Below are 27,419 nucleotides of genomic sequence, written 5' to 3'. Positions count from 1 at the left end.
GTTTGTCAAAAACAGCTTTTTTAGACAGACATCAAATTTCAGCTTGAGATGGAAAGAGACAGAGCCCAGGTACCTTGCTTTGTTAAACCAAAAAATCCTTAAGTATTCACAAGCAAGCTTCTATTAGTGTGTTACTAAAGGGGAGTATTTAGTCAAACAATGCTTCTGTTTTCTCATGTGCTTAATGACATTTATAGTCCAAACATAGAAAAATTTCATAAGATTGTATTTCAAATTGCTGAGAGTTCTGATGAAAGCACATGTAAATATAGTGTTAAGATTTAATGTTAAAGCTACTTCTCCATTAGTGCTATACAGGGTTAAAGAATGAATGAAAATAGTAATTATTGGATGAATTGTTTTCCTGTTCTCTTAATGGAGACTTTATGTTTTTCTGTAAGTGACTAAAGGTCACTCACTTTTGTTCTAAGGCACCTTAATTAATTTGTCGTGTTACCCACAGCAGGCAGCATTTAACAGACCTAGTCCTGCTTAGGTGACAGTGCACTCTCTTGGGCAACAAAGGGCAGGAGCCATTTAGCATTTGCTACACGTAAGTTCTGTGACAGTCTGCAGCTCAGACTTAAAAATAAAAAAAAAAAATAAGAAAAACAAAGAAAAAGAAGCTGTTTCTATTCTATGGCTAGAAGATTTAAGGAGCTTTTGACACTTTATGATCAGTACCAGGGAATTTCTCTTGCTGTTTCTGCAGTTTAAGTCATCTTATTACTGTGTTTTCTAGTAAAAAGTTCTATTGTTTCAATATTGTGATTCCGAAATTTGCCATGATGACAGCCTGGTCTTGCAAGCCTAGTTTCAGTATTCTGTAAAATCTGCTGAAGGGCAGAAAATAAACCTCTGGAATCAGAGTTGCCCTGTCCTAATTGTTCTATACCAGCTGGGACTGTGATGGTGCATTCTTAGGAGCAGTTCTGATTTGCCCCAAGTTATTTGTGACCCACGGCATGTGTTAACCTTTTTCAGGATGGTAATTTAGCCAAAAAGCTAGCTCAGTAATTGTACTGTAACACCCTCGCCAAAACACGCACATACCCCCCTTTACTAATATAGTATTGCATCAGAAATGTCTGTACTTCTTACAGCCTTCTAGAATTGTATTTGCTGAAGTTTACTCTTTGCTTTCTCTGGAAACAGTAGTTTTATTAACATTTGCAGTTTACTAATGTATCCTAAAAAAGTCTTAGTGAAGTCAAAATAAATTATACAAGAGGTAGTCAATATTCTGTGCATATTTCTTTGCTGAGTCTATTTCAGGTAAATAGAAATATTTATTTCCTGAGAAATAAATATTTTGCTATTACCAAAAATTTATGCAAGATTTCTTCTTAATTAATTATCTTTAGGCATCTGAAACAGTGGTAAGATTTTAAAAATTCTGCATTCCCAGAATTCCCATGCATAAAAATAAGCAAACCTGATCGTGTATAAACCAAAAGTCACTTCTACTTTCAATGACCTACAATTGTTAGCAATATAGTATGCAGCTAATATAAATAAAACCCCACATTTTAAGGGATGAGGGAGGCAAGAGGATAACTTTATATTGACCTCAGTACACCTTAAAAGTGGCTGTGTAAAAGTATGTGTAGAAACTAGTTAATACAAATCTGAAATCTTTATTTAAAAAAATAATTAACATGCTTTGATTGTGAGACATGTACATGGGGTCTGGCCTTCCCTCTCCAACTATTGTTGACAGACTGTAATTACAAAGTCAGTGTTAAGAATTTGGCCATTGGAAATAAGCAAGGTTTTCAGCTCTCACAGAGTTTTGTCTTTATGTGGCTTTGCTTGCCTAGTATGTCTTTGAAAGACCAGTTTCAAGGCGTAAGCAGAGAAGATTGCCAAACTCACTGAGAAGCTATAACCAAAAAAAATGTTTGTACTAGTTGCTACCCTCAAGAGTCATGCCTCATCATTTATTATTGGAGTGGTAGTGGGAGCAGAAAGCTGCTTTTTTTCTCCACAGATCATTCTCTGTTCATACCATTCCCTCCCTGCTGCTGCCTGCTCCTTCTCCTCCTTAGTACAGCTCGGGGAGTCTCTGACCAATACAGACATATATCTTTCATTCTTCTTATTTACATTTAACCTATACTCTTATTTTAAGCCAGTTGACCTTAATCTTGCGAACTCTTAATCTCATTCCAGCAAATAATATTTTGCATGTGAGTTTTCCTGATGATTTCAGTAGACCAGCTAATGTATGGAAGTACTATGGAAGTACTGCTATGCTGATGTGCCTAATAAGGTTTTTTTTTAGGATGGTAGTTTTTGCAAAAAAAAAAACAAACAACAAAACACGATTAAGGTTTATTGTAATCTATCTTCTCCATAATATATCTTCTACCTTAAGTACAGTCAGGCATGATTTTCCTTTTACAGGGGAGACTTCCAACTTGAACTGAGATTTCCAGGTTGAAATACCAGTGCCTAATATCTCTGTTGGGGGGGAGTGGGAGAAAGGAGTTAAAAAATCAGTATCCACAAACATCAGTAAGTCCAGTTATCCAGTACTTATGTTCAGCCACTTCTCCATTATTTGTTTCTGGCTGCATATCCAGTTGTTGTATGTTAACAGGAGGCCATGTGTGCTGCAACGTGTGCATCCAAGATTCGTAAAAGGTTATGTGCAGTCTCCGTTCCTACAGTGCCTGATGTCACCAGGAGCACAGAGCCCTCCCACTCCTCCTTGGTAATTGATGGTGACGGGTTCTCTGCTGAGCTGTAACCTAACATAGGGACTGAATCAGATCAACAGCTGAGAGAAATCACCAGCAAACAGTATCACTCTATATAGACAAAAGCTGGGCACTTTAAACCAGGCCATAGATGAACAAATATTTCAAATAATGGCTAATGCGGGCTGATTTGCTGAAGTTTTTGTGGGTGCACTGCTTTGCATTGGAGGTTTTGCTGCTGTAAGAAGCATTGCTGCTGCTGGAAGGTCTGGCCCACTTGGAACGAGGCTGACATGCTTGACAGACGCCCGGTGTCTCCTCAAACTAAGCACATTATTCCTGGGGTAAGCATATGTTGAAGGACTGCGGGCCAGATGTTCAGGAGCCCTTTAATTTTACAGTGTAATGTACAGGCTGGCTTGCAGGTTAACTTAATTAGTTAAACTGTTTCACTTTGCTATCATCTAGCCAAGCTCTAATGTTGTTGAAAAATGTGCCAGCCTTTTCATGGAAGTCCAAATTATGCTTCTGAACTTCCTTTTTTTTTAAAAAAAAAAACATGTTAACTTGCTGTTATGCTATAAAACTGCAAAAAACTGGAGTTGAGGGAAGGGAAAGCACTCACAGGTGGCTTTTGCTGAGAGTACTTCTGACTATAACCTTATTAAAATATTTCAAACAAAGTAGCTTGCTATTTGTTCCATGGTTTCCGGGATTGTGCTAAATTGTTTTCTCCTCAATATGAGAGCAATGGGTCTCTCTGCTGGCAGTTGTTTGAAGTACATTCTCTACAGAGGTATTTTAATTTGGTTATAACATACTTGTGAGTTTTGGTTTGGCAGCATTTGACCGTGTATGTGTATCCTGGGGCTAGGGACTTGCACTAGAGCTGTGCTAATGAAATACACTATAAATAGATGACTTTTTTTTAAAAAAAAGATATAATTGGATGTGCTCTGTTTTCTATTTTGCATAGTAGAAAACAAAGGATGGAGATTAAAATAATAAAAGTAGCCGGTATAAAATTATAAACTTCAGCCAAATGTTTTCCTTTACCTTGCTGCTTTACCTTTATGACAGATTTGAATACATCTACAGTGAAAGAAGTGTACTATAGGCATGACAGTAGCTTTCCAGATTTATTCCAAGAAAACCCGGGGACAGTGTCTTGTGTAATGGCTGCTCCATAGCTTTCTTCTAGAAGGAAGTCAGATTTAGATCATTCCTATTCCTGGATTATTTAGCCATCTTCACATAGGAAGCTGAGTAGTTATTCTATCCATTCTATCCTCCTGTTATAGACATCTTTTCTTTACTTAAATTAGAACTCGTATGCTTGTGGGAAGAATAATGCAACAATGGGTCATGGCACAACAAGTGTGCCATGAAATAGTAAAGTGTACAACTACTGTGTACAACTCTACTGGACCTGTTTTCCGCATACATGTTCAGAACAGCAGAAGTCAGGTACTAGTGGAATCACAGAAAAGGCCCTTAAGATCGAGTTCAACTATAGCTTTAGCAGCTTTTAGCCTTTTCACATGTAATTAATATAGGTAGAAGCTTAAGTGTTTCAGTTTTAATATCTATCCTTTCCAAGCAGTTCTTAAGAGTTGTGATGAAATAATATATTTTGCATTTATCTGACAATCCCAATCCAATTATAAATGGGGGGGAAAATGAAGAATAACATTTTTGGTGAGGAAAAGGTTTAAAATTAAAAAAAAATAAATCAATTTTAAAATATTGTTTTCCTAAAGAGAGGTCCCCTGATGTTGCAACCTAGCATAAATAATGTCCACATTGTCATGCAGCACTTCAATTTTTCTGCCTACTGGTCATAATATACTGTCATCAAGGGGAAGGTGAATTTGATTTATTTGGGCTACAAAGTAAAATGAAGCTTCACACCATGAAGAAGTCCAAGCTCTATTGGGCATAGTCATAGAAGTCCTGGAAGACAGGAGAAGAAGTTGCTGTCTAAGAGGGCAAGGGGATCACAAGGAGTGGTGCAGTGGGTGTTCAGCCCTTGTGAACTGAGAAGCAGCAACAAAGCAGGATACATCAAGTGGAACACAGGCAGAAAGGAATAAAATTTGGCTGAAGAGACTGAGTCACGCGTATGACAAGGATTTCTGAACATTTGGTCAACCCTTCTTTCAAAGTCATGTTTGATGAGTGTTCTTTTCATGTTTCTTCAATTTCTATCCTAGTTTCTAGATGTGTCATGAGGGAAGACAACCATTTAGCTTTGATAATGTGAATTTTGGCTGTAGTCACTTCTTGTTCAGAAGCATTTTACAGGAAGCTGTACTTGCAAATTAGCTTATTTTTTGTGGTACTACTCCTCAAACATTATTTAATTGAAAAAACAATTGCTTAAATCGCTGAGAGGAGAGTAATGGGAAGTTCGGGAAGATTAAAAAAGAGATACAGCTTGAGAATTCTCTCTTTCATATTTCTTGGTATGTATAATTAAGTAAACTGACTATTGATAATTGTCTCTTTATGTCAGATGTTGCATCAAAAGTGGATACAAACTACATAATTGAACAAAAATTCAGATTACTGTTTAATGGGTACATTTTTCTGAATTGCCAAATTTCAGGATGTCCCTTGTAACAAGTTGAACCCTGAAATATTCAAGTCAATTAAAATGTGGCAGTAGGGTGAAATAAAATAATCCTTATTGCATAACCACTGACATGTTTTCACCACCAACACAGTCCTTGTGACATAGAAATTCTTCAATATAGAAACTTTGGTAACTACTGGAAAGTGTAAGCACATCAGCCACAGTAATTTATTACTGTAATTTTGTCCTGACCTCACCCACTACATAAAGAAGTTGCATCCTGTCTTTTGCCAATTCATCCAGATTTCCCTCAATTTTTTTATTTTTTTTTTTTTAGTATCACTGGAATATGTAATTGCTGCTGCTATTTTTTATTCAGTTTTCAAATTACAGTAAACTAGCCTAGCTATTCACAAACTTGAAAGGTTGAATTCTACTATTTTCTTCCTCGGATGGACAGTGAGGAAGTGCAGAATAAAAAGGGTATAGAAGATAGGGAAGTACAGTGCCTTGAAACTTCTAATGCATTCAGATATCAATTTTGAAAGCTATTAAACCACTGGGCTATTTTGTTTTATTTTATTTTATTTTGTTTTGAATGGGCCAAAATACAAGAAATGTTATAATTTTGAAAACAGGTTTTCTAAATACATATGTATGTATTACTTTTTGCAGTTTTTTTATTACCGACCTCTGAAGTCTTTTGTTGTTAAGTACAGTATTTCTGTGAAAATTTTCATGGGCCACTAGTGCCGCAGGTACGTTGTACAAAAGCCTGTGGTTTATATTGTACTTGCAACTGCATAATAAGAGCAAATAAAGTTCTGTGAAAAGGTGGTTTGAAAATCCTTCACACTGACTGACAGACAGAATGTTTACATGGCTGTTCATGCCATCTTCTTAAATTTAAACCAGCCACTAAATATTAAAGTGTATGGACAGTCTTTGTACAACAAGTCTGATTTTTTTAGGTTGATTTCCTAAGATAAGATTTATGCAATCCCACTTTCCATCTGTTAGTTGTGTTTCTCAGTAACTTCAATTCAATGGTCAATTTAAATCAGTCTTGCAGAGGTCTCAGAGGTACTGAGTGCTTATAAAAGAACTTCTTGGGGGGCTGGACAGAGCTGTTAAAACCATTTGCTTGACATATCAGTGTGTGAGAGTCAAGGCACTCTTTGAGCTCCTCCAGCATCTGTATAGCATCCAGCTGGTCAATGAGTTTAACTCCAGAGTAGCTGAAACAAACGCTGTCTCCCGTTCAACCAGCAACTCATGGAAAGAGAAGGGGAACTTGCGGAGGGGAGGGAAACCAAGGGTACAGAGCATGTGTTGTGTAGGGAAAATGAGAGAGAGCTGAAGGTATTGTGGAGGTGTGTGTGGGAAACCAGGCTTCATTACTTCTGCTGTTCACAAAATAACTTGTTTTTCTTCAGCTTGTCATTAATGATACATTGCATTTTGCAGTGTTTTAGTAGATGTAAATTTCTGTTTTTTCCTGAATGTTTTGGGGCTGCTGAAAGGATGCTGACAGATTGACAATTTAGTATATTCATGCCTTAAAAAAAATATTAGATTGTTATTTAATGGTGTTGGTACATTAGTTTCAGAAATAATATAATTTTAAAGCTCCATTAGCAAATCTAGATATGAAAGCTAAATTTCCTTTTAAATAGAATTATGCTGGTCAAAGGATGTCAATAGAAAAAATGGTTCACAGTTGCGGTAGTTGTAATGCTAACTTAGTGTCTTCTCAGTTTGACGAAGTCCTCAGTCTAGTACGTATTATTGTTTCTGTTCAATTCAATATGGTATTTATTGTAAATACGTAGTTCAGTTGTTCAGTTCATCAGGATGATTTGGGTGAGCAAAGAAAGTTGACTGAAAGTACCTTACCTTTGTGCTGCATCTCATCAGGCCAATTCTGTAAATGCCGTTGTAAAGTTACATTAGTTTTCTGTAAGGAACAACTGTACATTTTGCATCCATTATACTGCAGATTATCAACTCTGCTAAGCTAACATACTGAGTTTTGTGGCTGTGTTTTCACAGTGCACTGATAGTTATTAGCCAGGGTTACACATCTGGCTCCCTGCTCATTAAACTGAAGTATGTTTCTGCAGTGCCAAAGAGATCATTACAAGAACACGTGCTGCCTAAATTCCACTTAATTCTGATTCTGAGCCCTGAAGTGGATCTTAAGTGATACATAGTCCCTTCTGCAGAGACAAGTTTTCCAGCTTTCACATTTCATAGAATCATAGAATAGTTTGGGTTGGAAGGGACCTCAAAGATAATCAACCAAAAGTTGAACATAATAAAGCTTTTAGGTTTGCCAAAAATGCAAGCATCCAAAATACTGGAAGTTTCAAACATAGTAAAAATGAAAAATGTGAACTGAGATTTGAAGAAGTGATGAGGCCAAACAAACCACAGCACTTGGTGAGAATCAATAACTTAAACTGATGAAATTGTGGAATGAAGACTTGTGCCAAAAATGCATAAACAGAGGCAAAGTGTGCCAAAATACCTCCTCTGACCTGCTGCTGTGGCCTTGCTAATCAGGTACACTTTTGTTTCTGAAAGGAGAACAGATTTTGGAGGTCTCAAGTTTTACAGGTACTTTTACAGATATGAATTTGTGGTGTGGTTGAACTTGGAACATGAATTGTTACCTCATTTTAAAAACCAAAACAATTTTAAAGGACTCAGAACTCTACTATGTGAAGTGTCAGTTAGTAAGTCAATGACCCAAGTATGGGAACTGCACAGAAACAGTATGCAGAGGACTACCTGTAACAGTTTTCAGGATGTGGAGGTAGCCAGAGGTGGTTAATATCCCTTTTAGTTCATGGTGGTTTCTGTACACAGCTACAAGCCAAAATTATCCTCAGTCAGCAGCTCTGTGAGATCAGCATCTGGCGATCATCAAGCTGCTCATGACACTTGAAACATTTCAGTGCACCCAGGAGCTGACATGTGCTGAGTGTGACTTAAGACTTTCACAGAGATTAAACCCAATTGTTTATTTAATGTAGTGCTCGGTGTAGCACCATGTAGTATATCAGCAGCATGTTGTGGTGACATTATAGGGTTAAATTAGTAACTTTTCAATGGAAAATGGAAAACTTGTATTTTTTTTAAGGAACAGTAGCCATCACAGGCTGTTTTCCCAGCTTTGTGTGTTTTTCCATCTTTGTGTTTTATACATTTTGTTTCAGGATATTCGTGCTCTCTGTGAAAATTGGTTCTCTTATTTGAGTTCTTGTGCTCAAACATATGCATTCCCTTCTTGCAGTTAATAAATACTGTAAAATGAACTTCATCTCTTTTTTTATCTTCAGGATATTATTTCTATTAAATATGACTGTTGAAGATTTTTTTTCCAACCATTTAAACCTCTGACAAAATTTACAGCTGTTTCTTAGAATTGTAGAATCGTAGAATAGTTTGGGTTGGAAGGGACCTTAAAGATCATCTAGTTCCAAAGCCCGTTGATGGGCTCGAACACATCCCACTAGACCAGGCTGCTCAAGGCTCCATCCAACCTGGCCTTGAACACCTCCAGGGGTAGGGCAGCTACAACTTCCCTTGGCAACCTGTTCCAGTGTGTCACCACTCTCATGGTGAAGAAGTTCTTCCTAATGTCTAGTCTAAATCTGTCCCTCTCCAGTTTATACCCAGAAGTGTTTATATTCAGAAGTGTTTGGCTTCGCATTCAGCTGCCCACAACTTGTGTGAGCATCCTAAACCAGCAACAGCATATTGAGCACTCGATTTGTTCTTTCTATATGTATCCCCATTCTCTGTGCTTCACTGCTTCAAGACTACAAGAAGACAATATTCCTCCTGAATCTGCATTACATTAAAAAAACAAAAAAATCTTGCCCACTTGCATGAGAACAGTCATTTGTGGGTGGATCTTCCAGCTCTGTGGTATTGCACCTGTCCAATATCTGAGTGATGCAGAGGATCCATAATACAACAGTTATTTGATGTATGCATGGTTTCAAACTTTTGTGATGTTCCTGGCAATCACTGTGAGTTGGGTTAAATGTTTTAACATCTGACTGCAAGAAGAATGGCAGCTTGTTATTTCTGTGACTCTCTGAGAACATACTCATATTATCTTTCAATGCAGGAGGAGATAGAATGTGCCCCTAATGTATGTATGTTTGCAAGTTGAGAAATTTAGTCTGCTCTTAATGTTATCACTGCTGTATCCTGAAATAGAAAACTGCAGGCAGATTGGATTGTGTTGGAGAATGGTAACCATAATAACCAATAACAATCTGCAAATGATAAGCAGCTTTAGTGTTTAAAAATAAAATTTAAATAGCATTCCAATAGTTCCATGGGCATACTTTCAGATTTTACTTTATTATTGATTCATTTTGAGCTTATTTTTGAAATTTAAGAGTTGACATTGATCTTAAGGAAGTTTTTAATTATTTGCATTTTGAATTAGTAGGCATTGGTTTATTATACAACTAAATCAAATCTCATAGAACAAAATGTTACTTATCAACCCTCTTACAGATGTACACCATTTTTAAAGGAGAATTACAACGATGCTACATGATGTATGGAATATTATGTAAGGAGCAAACAAATAAACAAAAAAAACCCTTTAACTTGACCCAAACCAGGCTCCTTTTGGGGAGTACTTTAAAGAAGAGTGCATGCAAAAGAAGTGAAGGTTTGGGCTTCAGATTCTTCCTGTAGCTCCTTCAGGGCAATTAACACTCTGTGAGGTATCAGGAAGTCACTGTTTATTCTGCTTTTGAGTGCTGTGCCCACAGTTATCTTGACCACTATGGAGACGTAAACTTCACAGGAAAAAAAAATTAAACAAAAAAAAAATCAGTTGCTAGTCATCATTTTTCTATTTAAGTAACGCTGTTAAACAACTATTTAGTACTGGTGTGGGATAGGATAGTTTGGATGGTAGGTAATTAAAGATAAACAGCTCTTGCTCTTTAGTTCCATATTTGAAGGGGGACAAGTTCTTTGTAGTTTTCTGCCACAGGTAAGTAAAAAAGAAAACAGAAGCATTGCCGAAGTTCCCATAAAAATTAAACACTTGTGTTTATAAGAGACAATACTTATTGTTAGCTGTGCAAAAGAGAGTTACAAGCTGTTGACATTCTTCACTGGGATTTTAATCTGAATCTGAATTAGGTAAGAGTGAGTCGATTGCTTTCCATTAGAGTTACTGAAGATAAAAATTGTTGTTACTGTTGGATGCAAGTTGAAAGATTCTTGTTTATCGAGGAAGGTCTGTTTAGACTATTAACCTTGACAACCATGTCAGCAGTTTTCTCTGTTTTCCCAAAGGCACTATGTTAAAGTAGTATGATATACAAAGTTATTTATAGTGTAGGCAATTCATAGCTATGCTTAAAAGACATGGGTCAGAGTTTAAATACCAGAGTTAAATGTTATCCTCCTAGACAATTTGAAAAGTCATTATGCTTAATCTTTGAAAAGAAAATGGAGAGAGAGCATCACTGAAATATCAATGTGAATTTGGTATTTTTTATATGAATTGGTTATGGTTTCACAGAGTGGTTGGAGTAGGAAGGCACCTCTGGAACTAGTCCAGTCACCTGCTTGGAGAAAGGCTGCCTAAAGCCAGTTGCCCAGGGGGTTGTTCAGACAGCTTTCAAATACCTCCGAGGAAGGGGACTCCACAGTCGCCCTGGGCAATCCTTGCCAGTGCTCAGTCACCCTCACAGTAAACTAAAAAAAAACCTGACAAAATGAAACGAAACAAAATACCACTACCAAAAACCCCTTATGTTTAAATGGAATTTCCTATATTGCAATCTATAGTCACTGCTTCTTGCATTTTCACTGAGAGCCGCTGAGAAGAGTCTGGCTCTGTCTTCTTTACTCCTCTCATCAGATATCACACACGTTAGTTTTTATGAAAGGAACAAAATTTCCAGAAACAATGAGAGTAAACATAGTCCATGCATATTGACACACCTGCATTTGCACCTGCTTGCCTTTGTTAACAGATGTTTAATATGCTATTGCTGTCCTGGATTCTACAGATGAGTAGGAACTATTCCAAAAGTACCTGCATAGAGCAGAAAGCTAAAGAAGTGATTTCTTTTATTCTTGTAATTTACTCATCATTTTAGACTGTAGTCTTGATTCTCATAGTCAAGCCTCCAGGAAGTTTGTTTTTCTTTAGTCTGAAGAATGGTTCTTAAGGCCTGGTCTTCATCAAGTGGGTTTGCGTACCTGTGTAGCTCTCTTGTCATACAACTTCAAGCACATGTCCTGCTAGAAAGTACCAGTGGAGAAGAGGAACGATTCTGCCCTTAGCTTTGTTTCCACTTTCTATTTTTATGGAGCCATTGCTGTGGATTTAACACTTTCTGCCTTTAACTCTGTTCCATTGCTGTCCCCAACTTTGTCTCTTGATGAAGTCTCCACCATACAGGTCTTTCAGTAGCCCTTATTTACTTCACCAGACAGTTCTGCCCAGATCATCACAGCATCTTTGCCCTGCTCCTCACCTTTCCTCTCTTTGCTGGTTACCTCCTAGCTTTAAGCAAGTCAGGCAGCCAGCTGTCCCTGTGCAGCTCTTTTCAAATCCTATTGTGTTCCTTGCTTACCATGAACATTCTTCTTGCCTATTCTTAATTCGTGTCTCTGGCCTGGTTTATAGCATCTCCTCCCTGTAGGTCAAACAGTTACACTGCTTTCTTCCTTGCTCTGCACTCTGGTTTCCTGTGCTTCCCATTCCCACTACCTCTTCAGTTGCATTGCTGACAGATTCCTCTTTTCAACCTGCTTCTCTCTTTCCCATTTCCACTTCTGCGCTCCCTCTTTCTATGTGAATTATGAGATTATTGTGTGTACTGCCTCGCCATAAGGGTCGGCACCAGTGAGACACTGTCTGCTTTGCACTGGCCAGTCCCATACCTTTGCTGAGCCAGCGGGGGAAGGAAGCACATAGAAAACCCAGTGCTGTCACTTAGCTGGGAGTGGAGCATAGGTCATCCAGAAGTGCTGTGCTAAGTTTAAATGCCCTCAATGGGGGTGGCATTTTTGCAGACTTTAACTCTTGAACCATAAAAGCTATATAAAAATTTGCCCTGAGATAGACTTGGGTACCTGTCATGATGTTTCAGTTCAAGAGAGCAATGAGCAATTCAGCTTATTTACCATCCAAGCTGCCAGACTCTGGCTGCTTGTACTGTCTGTAGTGAGAATTATTTGTGACATGCAAGTCACTTATGGTGACAATCTGAATAATGCCCTAAGTCTCTCTTGAGTATATGTGAACTGCAATCCTCCCTGATTTTATATTCATACCTGAAGTACAGGATCTAATGAAACTATTTTTTAAAAAAAAATCACCATAATTTTTTATACATAGAAAGCAATATGTTTTCTTTATTCTCAAGGGTAGGAGCAATTGTGACATTGCTGCTGATTTTTGTTTTTTTTTTCCCCCAAATTTAGTTGTGAGAGCCATATCCAAGAACAGAGCAATCAAGTTATGCCACCCAAATTTCTGTTGCTTGCAAGAGCTGTATCAGATAAGCAAAGTAATGGGTCATGACCCTAGCTTTTCCTGCTGTTCACAGGTGTGGTTTCACACTAAAAAATCTGTGCAGTAAAGCTTAGGCAACTACATTAAAATTGTTCATTCAGCATCAATAGTGGCAAACAACTTGCACAAATGATTGTTACATTCCACTAGTGGTGTCTTTTATATTATTTACCTCCATGCAGGAATGGTGCATGTTTTATTTATTTTCTGAGAACATAATATTATGATATTGCTTGAAGCGTAATTTTAAATTGATATAATGTGAAGTGACCAGTTTCACTGACAGATTAAACTACTGCTATTTTGTAAACATATAGTTGAAAGCAAAATTAATGTCTTCTAATTTCCAAGAGTATGTAGCTTGTTTTTGACTCTGCTTTTGAATACACACAAGAACTTAAAAAAATCCAGACTCATGAGTCACAGCACATATAGTCAAAAGAGCACTAAAGGTCTGTTTTGACAGAGAAGGCAGATTGAAAGAAGAATATCCTATTAACTCATGCAAAGAAACTGAGGTAGTCAAGACAAGATGTATTTAAAATAAGCAGGATGTGCGATAGGGGAGGAACCAGAAGGATGTTTACAGTCTATTTGAACTGCTTTATTTGCTATTTTTGTTAGGAAAAAGGTCCTCTTTGTGGAAGAGAAGGAAACTGAGTAGCACAAACTGGTTTTTTCAGTGTCATACATGTGCATGCTATCCTGTAATGCTATGTTCTGTATATTATATTAACATTATTGTAGCTATAAATGGGCAAGCATACACCCACACATTTTGTCCTTCGGCCGTTACATATTCCATAGTTTTTCCTAGAGCTTATGTATAGTTTGGATTATGGCATGTTGTGATTGCAACAATATGAACTATAAGGAATTTAGAGGAATAAGCAGAGAGGAGATGGGTTTCCTAGTGCTGTTTCAGAGCTGCTTAAATTGGGGTTGTATTACTGCATGCCAACTGGTGGCATCTTCCGCAGCTGTGTGCCTTTCCCAGAGGGCAATATGCCTGTACTCTCAGCTTACTTCATGCTATATTCCTAAACCATCTCTCATTTTATTTATTTTTAAAGCCCCGTTTAATTATTAAATTGGGGATGCTGTTGGTGAATCAATCTCTGAAGTCTTTTAGTCTTTAGCATTTTATCCTGCTCTTTAGCTACTTTTACTCTTTCCTGCTTGCTTTACCTGGACTGGAGGTTGGCCAGGGATGAGGCAGGGCATCAGGCTCTTCTGTCAGGGCATGGTTTCAGCTTTCCACGCTGCAGAGGTAGCAGGTATAACTTTACTGTTACCTGAGTGCGATGATGTGATGAAGTTTCACTGTGTTTTGCTAGCAGAGCAGTCTGAGATTAATCAGCAGAAGGGAGCAATGGAATGAGTGAAACATAGCGACGCAAAACTGCCCTGGAATGACTTATTATTTTACAAGAGATGTAGAGTGAGATAGCTCCATGGGTTTCTGCAGAACAATCAGAGGAGTGAGGGATAAACTTAGACAAGCTGGGGGCAAGCTAGATTGCGAACTGCCTGTTCCTGAGCTCCTTTAAATTGAACGAGCCGCCTCTGCCCCTCGGTGATCAACACCCCTCTCCACTCCAGAAATGCCACTCCCGCCATCCTCCCGGGCTCTCCCACCCCAAACCTCGAGTAGTCGGGCTCCCGCTCGCTTTTCCCCGACCCCGCTTTTCCCCGCAGCCAATCAGGGCAGCGCCAGCGACGTGTGACGAGGGGCCGGAGCCGGGGGGAGCCGAGAGCCCCGCGCCGCCCGCCGCTCCCGCTCCTTCTCTCCCCGTGGGCTTTTCTCTTCGGTTCCTCGGCCCCACGGAGCAAAAAGGTTTTGGTTTCGAGCCTGAGAGCGATACTTAGAGAGTAGTTTGAGCGTGGGAAACGAGCGCTGGGACTACCTCGCAGCGGTAATGCCCGCCTGGCTGAAACACAGAAGTTGAAGATGCAGTTGAAGATCCCGCTTTAGGGGTTATGGAAGCTCTGGACGTCTCTGCTGTCAGGCCGTGAAGGTGCAGCTATGTACCTTTTCGGCAGTGAGGATTACGATGTGGTAAGACCTACGCTAAGGCTTTATATATATATATAATTTACTTTTAAATGTTTCCTGTCAATCGGTATTTACTGGGCAGCTTTGAATTCCTGTCTGTGCTGTGATTTCAGTAATTGAACTTTAGCACTCACCAAGTCTATTGCTTTTAAAAAAAATGACAGTTTTCTGCCAGTTCTTCAAGTAGTGAGATGCTATTCGCCCAATCAAATTAAATTTACTTTCCTTGTCATGTTTATTGCATTGCGGTGATACTGAAAATATTCCAGTACTGAATATTATGAGGCAATTAAGACTTTGGGTTAAGCAACACCACACTTTCAAATAATGCAGAATTTGTATCATACTGGGTAATGGAGAAAGAGTAGCTTACAGAACTGCCCTTAACTGTATGTTTGTGTGGAAGATGCCAAACCATTTCTTTTGTGCAGTTCAAAACATGTCATTGTAATGTAATGTAATGTCCATCAAAAAAACTAGCTTTAAAAAAAAAAACAAACACATCCACAGCAAGATCTGACACTCTTCACTTTAGTACTTGTGTAAAACAGCATCTGAAATAAGTTGATGATGTAAGAGAATAGGAGAAGAAAAACACTAATAGCTCTGTGTTGTTGCATGTCTTTAGTAGCTGACATAAAAGTTTTACACCCTGAGGCTCATGTACTACATTGTAAGCAAAATGGATGGATTCTTCCACCCACACACCACTTGTGACCAGACCTGAGGAGCTTTGGGGGAAAATAACCAGATCAAACAATGTGCATGATCCCTGCTATAGGACATTAAAATAAATGTCACATGTTAAAAAGTGGTACATTCTTTGTATATAACTGGCAATTGCAAATGTTTTGTTTTGATTATTGAAGTTACTCTTTGAAGTACGAAAGCGCCTTTTAAGGCAGTCTGGGAATTAATTTAGTTATTTTGGATCCCTCCTATTTTTTTTAATTCTGTTATGGTTTTTAATTCCAGTTATGTTTTTGACATGCAGGAAATGTAGAAGACGTCGTTGGAGAGAATAATTCAAACACAGCTGTCTGCACATTGAACTCATTTGTGTGTGACTCTCACAAACTTTCACAAACAAAGCAAGGCAACCAAAAAGAATTAGTTTTTCCAGACTTTTTTTCTTCATATCTCTAGATGTCCCTGAAACTGAAGTGTAATGAACTGCTTAAACAAAATGTTTCATTAAGTCCAAGTTTTTTTTCTTCTTACTTTTTCTTTAAAGCAAGACAGTTCAGGGGAAAATATGGATGCACTTTTTTTGGTGTTAACTTGGCAGCCAGACTTACTAAGATGTTTACTTTGCTCAGTCCTGAGTAAATTAGAATTAATGACCTGTATAAAGCTGGAAGAACAGTTTTATTGTTCAGTAAAAGCTAGAATCAATGTAAAACTTGTATTTGTACAGATCTGTAGTCCATGAAGCCATATGCTCTGCACTGTGGAAAAGGCATTTGTTTTATCTTCCCACACAAACAATTACTTGTGAGTCACTGAAGGACAAAGTGAGGGAAAAGAGTGACAGTGAAGAATCTCAGGATACAATTTAAAGTTCATTATTAATTTCGAACAATTTAAAATTAGTTTGAGACGTTCTACCTATGCATGTAAAATTTGATTTTTATCCTAGAATGGAGATTATTGATAAAATGAAACATAGAATGATTAAACCCGTTTCTTAGAGAAATTCAATAAAACCCTCTTTTAAAACTCAACCCTTCAAGAGAGTAAAAGAGAAATAGAACCTTTCTGTGGTCATTGTGTGCATTTCGTATGCACACATACATGTCCACATGAACACACACACACACACATTTGAGAAATGTGAAGCAGTATTAAAACTTAGTTAAATTTAATAGCACAACCACAAACTGGTACAACCAGCTTTTGCATATGATGTCCTCTTTTGCTTTCTTTTTTATTCATGTGTATAGACAAACTTGGGTTATTAGCTTACTTTGAGTGCATAATAAGTCTAGATATCTGACGGCATTAATAATCAAATTTTATATAATCTCCCACAAACCCCATCTAAACAAAGACAATGTTGCTTAAGGATCAGTTATGAAAAGATAATGCTAATGTTTAGGACCACTTCATATTAAAAAAAAAGTGTAATTTACTGACAGTGAAAAATACTATATTTTTTAAATAATTAACAAAACCAAGTAGCTGTGGTCCTTCTCTCTTTGAATGAATTTTTGCATAAATGTTCTCAGTTGGGTTATAGAGTGTCTTTGACATTGCATTTGAGCACTTTAGGCAGATGATTATTAATCTCTTAAGAACCTGTAGAATAAACACTTGGTATCTTTTGTGATCTTTTGAGGCATTTTTTACGTCATATACCTTCAAATGTAGAGGTGTTTGAGTATAGTAAGCAATTTCATTTAATTAACTATAAAAAACTACAGGCGGAGCAATCTCATTTGTGGGTATGACTTGCTTGTATAGGGATTTTTCTGTTTGTTTGCAAAATAGACCTGAGAACAGAACAGAATCGGAGTAGTTAAACAAAACCAGAGTGGAAAGTAGGAGCTCCTTTTCTGAGCTGCCTGGTAAATCATATTCTGCATTAAGTTCCTAAAGCAAAAGCATCTAAAACTTGCTTCTAATAGGGATGAGGAAAATCTAGGCTAGTGCTTGATTGTTTGGAGGCCTGCCTGGCTTTCCTGTGTCTGGCCGAGCAGAGCATTCCCCATAGCTACAGATCCTTTGCTCTTGCTCCCTCAGGTGAGCTTTTCCCAGGCTGTGGGCACTGGGCATCTCCAGTCACATCCCACCACTGCCTATTTATAGACCCCTGAATGTAGGTGTGCAGGCCAAGCCTGACCGCACCAACTCATCTCTAATCAGACAAAGGATTCCTTGGTGTTTCATCTCTCCTCCCTCCCAGCAGTCTTTCGCAGTAAAAGCTTTGGGGTCTGTTGTAGTAGGATGATCAGACATTGCAATGGTAAGTGCAGGATTATTTAGGATTTCTTTTGAGAACAACCTAATTGTTGGAAAGCTATTTTATAGCAGAGTAATTCAGAGGCAGGGAGTTTTCTTGATAATTGATCATTTAAGGAAAATCACTGGATTTTCTTCACTCTGTTGCATGCAACTTTCAAACATTTGCAGTCGAGTACCTGTTTTTAACTTTCTTAAGGAACTTGAAACTTGACTCTTTTGCACTTCATAGATGTGTTTCTTTGAAAATATCCTTACTAAGAATGGAAAGCCTCTTTATAACTGCAGTGATTTGATTGTGATGTCCAGAGCGAATATTTTGGTTGCCTTGGAAATCCAGCATTTGTCACTTGAGTTCTCCAGGGAAAAGTTTTGAAGTTGTCTATTTAAATTAAATCTTCACTTCCCTGGAGTCTTCCTATGTCCTCTTGCAGGATGGAGCAGTTCTTATGGAATATTAAGTATGATGTTGATAGATGCCTGTTACGCTTACAACCCCTGTAGGATAGAATTATCTTCTAAAAAGTATGAAAGGCTGTCTGCTAAATTTCTAAAGGAGTGGAAGATCTTGAAGCAATCAAATGACATTCAGGTTTGAGAAAAGCTACTGTTTGAGTGCTGTTCATGTATCAGTCAGAACCTGATTCCATTTGCAGCAGGCATACTGCTGACAGGGCTAATTTCTCTGTGAGAAGGGAAAACTTCACCTATTTACAAGTGTGCTATTGAAGTCCTAGAAATCAGTAGGGAGAAAACATCGATGTGTTTTCAGTATTTAGTCTGAGTCATCCCTACTTAAATTATTTCATAAACTGAGCAAAGGGAGAAAAGATAATAAGGGTGTTCTCTGAGATTGGAGAAACTCACATGTAACTGTTTAGCAACATTATTTTTCATGATACTGTGGATTAACATAGGAACTTGTCTCAAGTCATTGATTAGGATTGCTTCTATGGGATCCTACTCACTTGAATTGTGAGCTTCTTATTGTAAGCACATTTCTGCATATTTCCTGTGGCAGAACGCTGCAAAATTTTAACCCCAAGATTTTGAAATGACTTTTCCTTGCTCATCTTAGGTAGACCTGAGACAACAACATCTGATGCTATATTGAGATAAATAAGTTGTGTTGCATGTGTGAGTGTAACTTGAAAGGTAAGAAAATCAAAATCAAATTTGGTCTCTGAGGTTTGCTTCAGTCATGAGTCCATCCTTGGACAAATAATTTTGATTATTTGACTTTACATTTTAAGCGATACTTGGTTCTCAAGCTAATTGCTTTAAATATAGCTTCTTTACACATAACAGGTGCTAGTATTTGATTACTTTTCAGCTGCAAAAGTTATACACGTGTACTAGGAATGGATTTATTCATGCCTAAAACAGGGTATTTAGTGAGAAGAGCTCTATATGAGAGACAGATGTGCTCACATCCAGGGCTGGATGTGGGTTTGTGAAAGTCACCCTTAGCAAGCCTTTACCCATGGATTCTCTGCAGCAGCTAAAATGTAGAAGCAATCCAGTTTTTCTTTCCAAAATTGGAAAAATTAGGGTCATACTGTATGGCATCGTTCCCCACTACTATGTTTTTTAAGCATTGCATATGAGTTTTGGGATTCCCCCAGAGGTAGCCTAGGAGAGTTGCTGGCTGAGGTCATGTAGCAGAATGGCTCCTGAAGTAATTTCAGTTTAGGATAGGGAAACACTAGAGAGGAGAACCTTAATAAACCCATGCAAACAGAGGTACTGGTCATTACTATGTTACTCCCAAGACACTCAGCGTGTCTTCTAGTTAGTGATTAGTGCAATTGTAGTGCCTACACTTTTTGCCCCAGAGTAAAACAGATGTTTACTTAAACCTCTTGAAGCGTGTGTGAAATAGATTCTTTAATAATGGTGTAACTGTTTGTCCTTCATATAGCTTTCTTTTTCTTGTCTCCTTCCTTAATTTGAGTTTCACTGACTGAGGATAGGGCCTTTTTGATAACTTTCAGTATACTGAAGGGTTTTATAGTATGTCTGGCCTTCCCTGACCTCTGTCCCCACCATCCAACACACAAACAGGCAAGAAAAAGGTGGGGAGCTCTGTAGAGGCTGTAGGTGGTGTGATGAGCTGTAAGTCCTGTTATGCATGTGAGTCAATGATCAACTGTCTGTCATGTAGAGTGAAACATACCTATTTTATAATATAGTGTCCTGAAATATATCAAGCTCTCAGAGACCAAAGGCAGTGTTCCCCCCTCAGGAATTAACTTTTAGAAATGGATATTCTGACAGCAAATATGAGGCAAAGTAATAACTATCACTAACCCGGATCCTTTAATATTGGTTTTGTGCCAAGTGGTGTCTGAAGGTAATGGAGGAAGGGAATGAGCATGGAAGCAGGTCATGGTTAGTGTAACTGTCTGAGAAGCAGTTTTGTACTTGAAGCACCCACAAGAGGGAGCCCTGTAAAGTCAGCAAAGATCAAATGGTTTCTAGCATTTAGAAACCAAACAAACTGACCTACAGGTGATGAAATAGCAAGGGAAAAGTTTTCTTCTGTTTTTGGAGTAGAGTGGAAGAGAGATGGAAATTGGCTTGGGTTGGCACAACCAGTGCAGTTCACCTCACTAATGTGAAGACAAAATCTGAAATCAAAGTATTTACAAATGACATTCACAGGTGGTGTGGATTGGCAACCTTGTGAATGCTTTGCACGGGCATACAGAATGGTGGAGGCTGGAAGGCACCTCTGAAAGTCATCGAATTCTATTATCACAGAATGACCTGGGCTGGAAGGGACCTCAAAGATCATCTAGTCCCAGTCTCCCTGCCACAGGCAGGGACACCTTCCACTAGATTAGGTTGTTCAAAGCCTCATTTAACCTGGCCTGGAATACCTCCAGGGATGGGGCATCCACAATTTCTCTGGGCAACCTGTTCCAGAGCCTCACCATCCTCACAGTAAAACATTTCTTCCTGGTATCTAATATGAATCTACCCTCTTTCAATTTAGATCCTCTTTTCCTATCACTACACTCCATGAAGAAAAGCTACTCCGCATCTTTTCTGTACGCATCCTTTAAGTATTGGAAGGCTGCTATAAGGTCTCTCTGGAGCCTTCTCTTCTCCAGGCTGAACAACTCTCTCGCTCTCTCAGCCTGTTGGAGGTGCTCCAGCCCTCTGATCATCTTTGTATCCCTCCTCTGGACTCACTGTAACAGATTCATGTCTTTCCTGTGCTGAGGACTTCAAAATTGAAAGCAGTTACTTGTCTAGTCATCTGGTCCAACCCTCCCGGGCAGGTACATCCTCCAAGAGCTGGTTTCCCTGACCATGTTCAAAGAGGTTTTGAGTATCTTCCAGGATAGAAGAAACTCCACCACCTCTCTTGGAAACCTGTGCCAGTACTTAGTCACTCTCACAGTGAAGAAGCCTTTCCTGATGTTCAAAGGGAACCTCCTGTGTCTCAGTGTGTACTCACTGCCTCTGGTGCTGTCACTGGGAACCACTGGGAAGAGCCTGATTCTGTCCTTTTTGCACCCTCCCTTCAGATACTTATAAACACTAAAAAAATCCTCACAAGTCTTCTCGAGGGTGAACAGTCTAGCTCTGTACCTTTTGGCTTCTTTTCCACTTGAGAAGTACTGGTGGGAAGTCTTGCTCAGGATCTGGGAATAGCTGGCTTCTAATTGTGTTGATAACTCCAGGTCCTCATGAAATCTTTAAATGGCTTGGTCTTGCTTTCAGTATTTTCTTTCTGAAGGAAATAAAAATGTTAATACTACTTACTTCCTGGCAAAGCACTAATCAACCTGTCTTGCTAGAGAGTTTACCTCACTGAAGTGAACCAGCATGGACTTTTAAAAAAATGACTTAATGATCAGGAATACTTGAGTTTTTATTTCCCGTATTGTAATCTGTTCTACAGGTCTTAAGATAAAAAATGTGGCTCTTTTTCAGTGAGGAACTTGAGTGGAGCATAATGTAGCTATAACAAGTGTTACCAGCTGGGACAGTCATCTAGTTATGGCATCACAGAACTAAAAACCTACTAACTCATTATGTTTCTCTGATTTACCTAGCTGCAATATACTTAATCATCTTGGATTCCTACACGCACACGCGTGCGCACATGTGTGTGTTTCTAGGCTTTTGGGAGTTATTTGCAACTTGCTCCCTGTTATGCCACATACATTCATACTTCCTATTTAATTAGATGTCGGGAGACTTGTGAAGCTAGGGATGTCTTGTGTGTAAAAGGTACTAATGGCATACTTGCTTTAAGTCATCAATTTGTAATTCTCACATTGAGGCCCTACATGGAAAAGTTGCGGCTTTTTAGAAGAATGCAGTATGAATGTCTCTAGTTAAAGAAATATGACTTGTATGTGCTGTGCGTGAAAATGTTATGAGAAAATTCTAGCTCTTACAGGAGCCCCAATGTGGTGCCTCCAACAACAGAGTTATTTTAAAGTCTATTTTCCAGTTAAGTATTTGTGACATGCATTTTGATGTCTATGTTATTTATTCTGTGGATGGATGTAAGTTAGCAGAAGAGGTACACATGCGAGGTGTTTTATGTGAAAATTTGAAATTGTTACTCCCCTGTAGCACGTATGGAAAGCTAAAGTCAAAAAGGCATGTTCACACTGTCTGCCATATGTGCCTGCCTGCCTGGTGTGGTGGACTGCTTGTTTTAGATGCTCTATCCTGGGCAGTGCTGCTGCTTTTCTCCTGTCAACTGTATATGAGGTGGTGTCTGGCAGTCTAGGTAGCTCATTGCTCTCTTGACCATTCAACACAACTTCTTTAATCTATAGTTTTAAAATGATACATCACTCTCAGAATTTCTTCACATTTTTCTAGTGTAGGAGTCTAACAAGTAAAATTCTACATAAAGCTGAAAAATTCCCATCCATGGGGATTTTCAACACTCACCTAGACAAGGCCCGGACAGAGCTAATCTGGCTTTGAACCTGGCACTGCATTGAGCAGGAGGTTGGACTAAACATCTTGTCTTCCACATGTCCCCTCCTCAACCTATTTTTTTCTGTGATTCTATTCAGAGAACACAGGCTATACAGAAATCTTAGTGGCACCAAAGTAGAAACTCCCATGTGTTGTACTATAATTCAAAACTCAGTCTTAAAAGTCTTCATCATGTCCAGCAACTGCCCAGGATTTAGTTCCTGTTGCTGAAGGATGCCCTATTAAATTCTGAAATATTAGGCCTCTAATCTATAATTCACTGTGATTCTTCTGCCTTCATCTGCATTCCATATAAATATAATGATAGATAGCGAGATCTGAAGGACAGTGGGATTAGATATGTTGTTTATCATATGTATCATATTGTGGTTTACCCTACATATTTAAGAAAGCTGTATTCTGTTTCCCATAATTATCCAGTGGTCTTTCTAAGATGGAATTGTTAATATTTGCTGTAAATCTGTTATTCATTATATGGACATACTGGCAAGAATATGGGTGGCAAGAAAGCAATGGGTGGCTTTCAGGAACGCTTAAGTAAAATCGTAAGGCTTATCGTACAAGGCAGTAGTACCATATGTGAAATTTTGCTTTCACTGATCGATATTCCACTAGAACTTAACAGCAAGAAAATGCTTTTTTTTTTTTAATAATCACCACATACACCTATTTGCTGGTATCAGCTAATAATTTAAATTGCTTTGCTTTCTGAGTAGAAGAGTTTCCTCATGCATGCTTGAATGTTATCCCCCCCATCAGTAACATAGGTTTGTAAGGAAGAGTGAATAATTCTGTTTAGGTGCAACAAAATATTGTTCTTACCAGTTTGGATGCAGAGTTTTCATGGAGTTTGTAGGCAACATCTGGGAAATGGTCCGGATGGGACTATCCTGAGAATAGTGAGGAGGAAAATACAATCCAGCTGGAAATCCAGTCCTATAACTGTTGTTGCCTTGTCAGCATAGGAATAAAATTTCAGATCTTTCTTTAATGAAATGCCTCCCAGTAATAAGCATACCTTTAAAAAAAAAAACAACCCACAAAAAAACCCTAACCCCAAAACACCACCACAGGTTGTGCTGTTTTGCTTAGGGCTATTTTAAATAAACCTGTACATCTGTGTCTGTAAGCATTGTGGGAGAGATTAGTCCTGCCAGTTACACAACATGTTTTATGGATAAGCTTGCCTTGTGACAATTGACAGTGTTGTCCCTGCGCTTCTCTGGCAGATTTTATGATATGAATGAAATGCTATTCATTTTAAATAAAGTATGTTTTAGCATAGTCAGAGGGGAAACAAGAAAGAACTGCTATTGAGATTATAGGCTATGATCATTTGAAAATGATCAGTACTTAAAAATACTAACGACTTTTCAAATCATAATAAAGATCCGTGCCTGCAGACAAGTAACAAATCACTAGAGCGCATTTGTGTTACTGTGCCAACTTTAGCAACAAACATTTCATTTCCTTCTGTATCAGGAAAGAAACAATAAGCCCTAATTTTTGGTTTACCGTTTGTAAACTCAAAAACTTTGAACAGGAAGGAAGATGATAACTATATGAATTACTGCTGATTATATATAAAATAATTGTTACAGAAGGAGTGATGGAAGGAGAAGAGTGCAAATCCAGAGTGAAATTCTGGTTTCCTTAAAGTTTACAAAACTTTTGTAATAAGCGTTTCAGTCTAATTGACATCAGTTAAGAATAAATGTAAAATAAAAAAGAATAATAATTGAGGTAATAAATTGTGTTTTTTTCCAAAACAGAGATGAACTGGATTACTATTTAAATCCAGCAGAAGCCAGACTTCTTAAAGCATGGAAAGCTTTTCTTGCATCTAGTGCTGACTTCTTACTTCAACCTGGCCGGGGAAGCCAGCATTGTATCTTTGAAGGATGCTTAAGAGGGTTTGAGTGCAAATATATTTGAATTGTGGTATAGCAGCATGTGTACAATCTACATGACTACTGAGTGCACAGTAGGTGTGACCTGGAAAAGATGATGCTCATGGGTTTCTCTGTAATTTTATAATTGTCATGGTTTAATTTGAATTGTGGTATAGCAGCACGTATACAATCTACATGACTACTGAGTGCACAGTAGGTGTGATCTGGAGAAGAAGATGCTTATGGGTTTCTCTATAATTTTATATTTGTCATGGTTAAATCCCAGCTGGTAAATAAGCACCACACAGCTGCTCACTCACTGCCACCACCCCTAGTGAGATGGGGAAGAGAATGGAAAAAAAGTAAAAATTTAGGTTGAGATGAAGCAGTTCAATCAGACAGCAAAAAGGAGAGATGATGATAATGATGATGATGATGATAATAATAATAAAAACATAAAACAAGTGACTGACAATACAATGCTCATTACCCAATGACCGATGCCCATCCCATTCCAGAGCAGCAATTCCCCTTCTCCCAGACAGCTCCCCAGTTTATATACCGAGCATGACATTATTATGCTATGGAATATCCCTTTGGCCAGTTTGGTTCAGCTGTCCTGCCTATGCTCCCTCCTAGCTTTTGTGCAACTCCTCACTTGCAGAGCATGGGAAGTCAGAAAGCAGCACTTCTTAGTGCTACTACAGCAGTGCATTATTGATATAATTCTCGCACTAAATCCAAAACAGCACTGTATGAGCTACTATCCAACCCAGCTAAAACCAGGACAAATTCTTATCTTTCCATGAATACCTTGGGGACTGACTTCATGCAGAGTTAAGTTGAACACAAAGAGACTGTTGAGTGGTTGTAAAAATTAAAACTACTGGTGGTAATAGCTTTCTGCTTCTATGCTTCAGTTTGAAAGCCTAAAACCACTGGATATTTATTGACTGCAAAGGAAAACTGCATACTGTAAAGAGATGGAAGCGGTTAAACATAATAAAAAGGTGTACTGTTTAAAGAAAGACAGACACTAGTTTACTAAGTTTCCTTTTAGTGCCAGGCATATTAGCACAAATAACATGGAGGTAATTTTGTTGCTTGACCAGTGTTTCTATACAATACTTTTCATCCTAGAAAAAGATATCTTTCTGCCTTTGTAATGATTCAGGTTTTGTGATACTTTCTATGGCTAAACTGGAGAGTGGCAATAACCAGTAAAAGTTCAGAAATGCTTTTTGGCCTGTCATTTATCTCTTACATTCTTTAAATCTCTCTCTCATATTTCACTGTTTGAAGCCATGTCTTTCGTGGCTTTGTCATAGGTGCTCCTTTTTTGCGTGTTATGTATGATGCCCATCATTCATCTATCTACTTTCTGCTGGCTCCTTGTTCAGTTTCTTCCTCTTTGTCTTTAGGAGTCTCATCCAAATAATAATTGCTTAGCTAACTAGCACAGCAGAGCAGCAATCTCAATGACATCTTTGTAGTATTCCTGTCCCCTCAGCTGGAGTCCAGTGGTGATAGCAGCAGTGGTACAGTTGATAAGTTTGGATGGTAGTTCCTTAAGCAGAAATTTGTACCTTCCTAAACTGGAGGAAATATGACTTTTAATTGAGCATAACAGGGTAAATTTAAGGAGGGAATTAATGCCTTTTCCACACAGTGGAGCAGAGAAGAAAAAGCAGGCCTTAGTCAGTGCAGTTCCTGAGTAAAACAAATTGTCAGGGACAATGTGGGTTTGTTTTTATTTCTTTGGTGAGAGTTAGTACAACATATTTTGAAACCTCAAGACCTGCAGAACTGGAGTTCCCCTTCTTGTGTCTTTCATTGCTGCAGGTACTGGAGACTCTCTTATGATCAGAAACTTGCTAGGGGTGTGTTGGGAGGAATCAAAGAATCAAAGGAATCAAAGCATTTGAACAAATTGACTATTGTATAGCACATGTATAAATACAGGTTTGCACAAGGCATATGTTGGCACTTTTTTTCAGGAGAATTCTATAACAGTTCCAGAGTCACAGATTCCTTTGAAATCCTGAACTCCTGAGTCCTGTATGAACAGTACAAGTGCTATATCCAGGGAGGTGATCACCTTCCTCTGCACAGCACTCATTAGAACATACATGCTTTACTGTGACCAGTGTTGGTGCCCTAACTGAAGAAAGACATGGATAAATCAGAGAAGGTTCAGTGAAGGGCTTCCAGGATGGTTGGGTCTGTATCGGTTGGCCTGCAGAAACAGGCTGAGTGACTAGAGCTTGTTCACCCTGGAGATGTGAAGGCTTCGCAGGGAAACCAAAGCCCCTCAGCCTCTACAAGGAAACCTCAAAAGCACAGTGCCAGGCTCCTTGGAGGTGCATGGTGAGAAGGCAAGAGAAAAACACTGGAAATCGAAAGAAGAGAGGTTCAGACTGGGTGTAAGACAAAACAACTTCACCTTGAGTCAATGGAACGAGTTTTGCCAGAGGTTGTGCATTCTCTGTCCTTGCAGGTTTTTAAGGCCGAAATGGATAAAAGTCCAGAACAAGCAGCTCTGGCCTCCTAGTTTGAGCCGGAGGTTAGACTAAACACTTCCTGAGCCCCCTTTCTGCCTTGTGGTCCTGAGAACAAGATATAGTACATCGTCATAGCTCTTGCACAGGAGAGGCATTCTTTTTTAAGATTTTGGATTATCAGTAAA

The 27,419-nt window shown here is 38.5% G+C and overlaps 1 protein-coding gene across 7 annotated transcripts in view; it reads left to right on the top strand.

Annotated features, from left to right (window-relative positions):
• Positions 1 to 27,419, top strand: part of CACNB2 (calcium voltage-gated channel auxiliary subunit beta 2) — a 261,413-nt gene that overhangs the window by 132,131 nt on the left and 101,863 nt on the right. The window contains exon 1 of one of the 7 annotated variants that reach the window (XM_069859547.1): positions 2,719 to 3,046. The exons of 5 other annotated variants lie outside the window; for them this stretch is intronic. In XM_069859547.1, coding sequence (XP_069715648.1) covers positions 2,996 to 3,046 — 51 coding nt within the window. In that variant the 5' untranslated portion in view covers positions 2,719 to 2,995. Of the gene's footprint in view, positions 1 to 2,718; positions 3,047 to 14,633; positions 14,910 to 27,419 lie in introns of those variants that run through there. One more of the 7 variants, XM_069859548.1, reaches the window with a different exon arrangement.

This window comes from Phaenicophaeus curvirostris, chromosome 6, assembly GCF_032191515.1.
Source record: "Phaenicophaeus curvirostris isolate KB17595 chromosome 6, BPBGC_Pcur_1.0, whole genome shotgun sequence".
Taxonomy (NCBI): domain Eukaryota; kingdom Metazoa; phylum Chordata; class Aves; order Cuculiformes; family Cuculidae; genus Phaenicophaeus; species Phaenicophaeus curvirostris.
The sequence above is the reverse complement of the archived record's forward strand: the minus strand, read 5'-3'. Positions and strand labels throughout refer to the sequence as shown.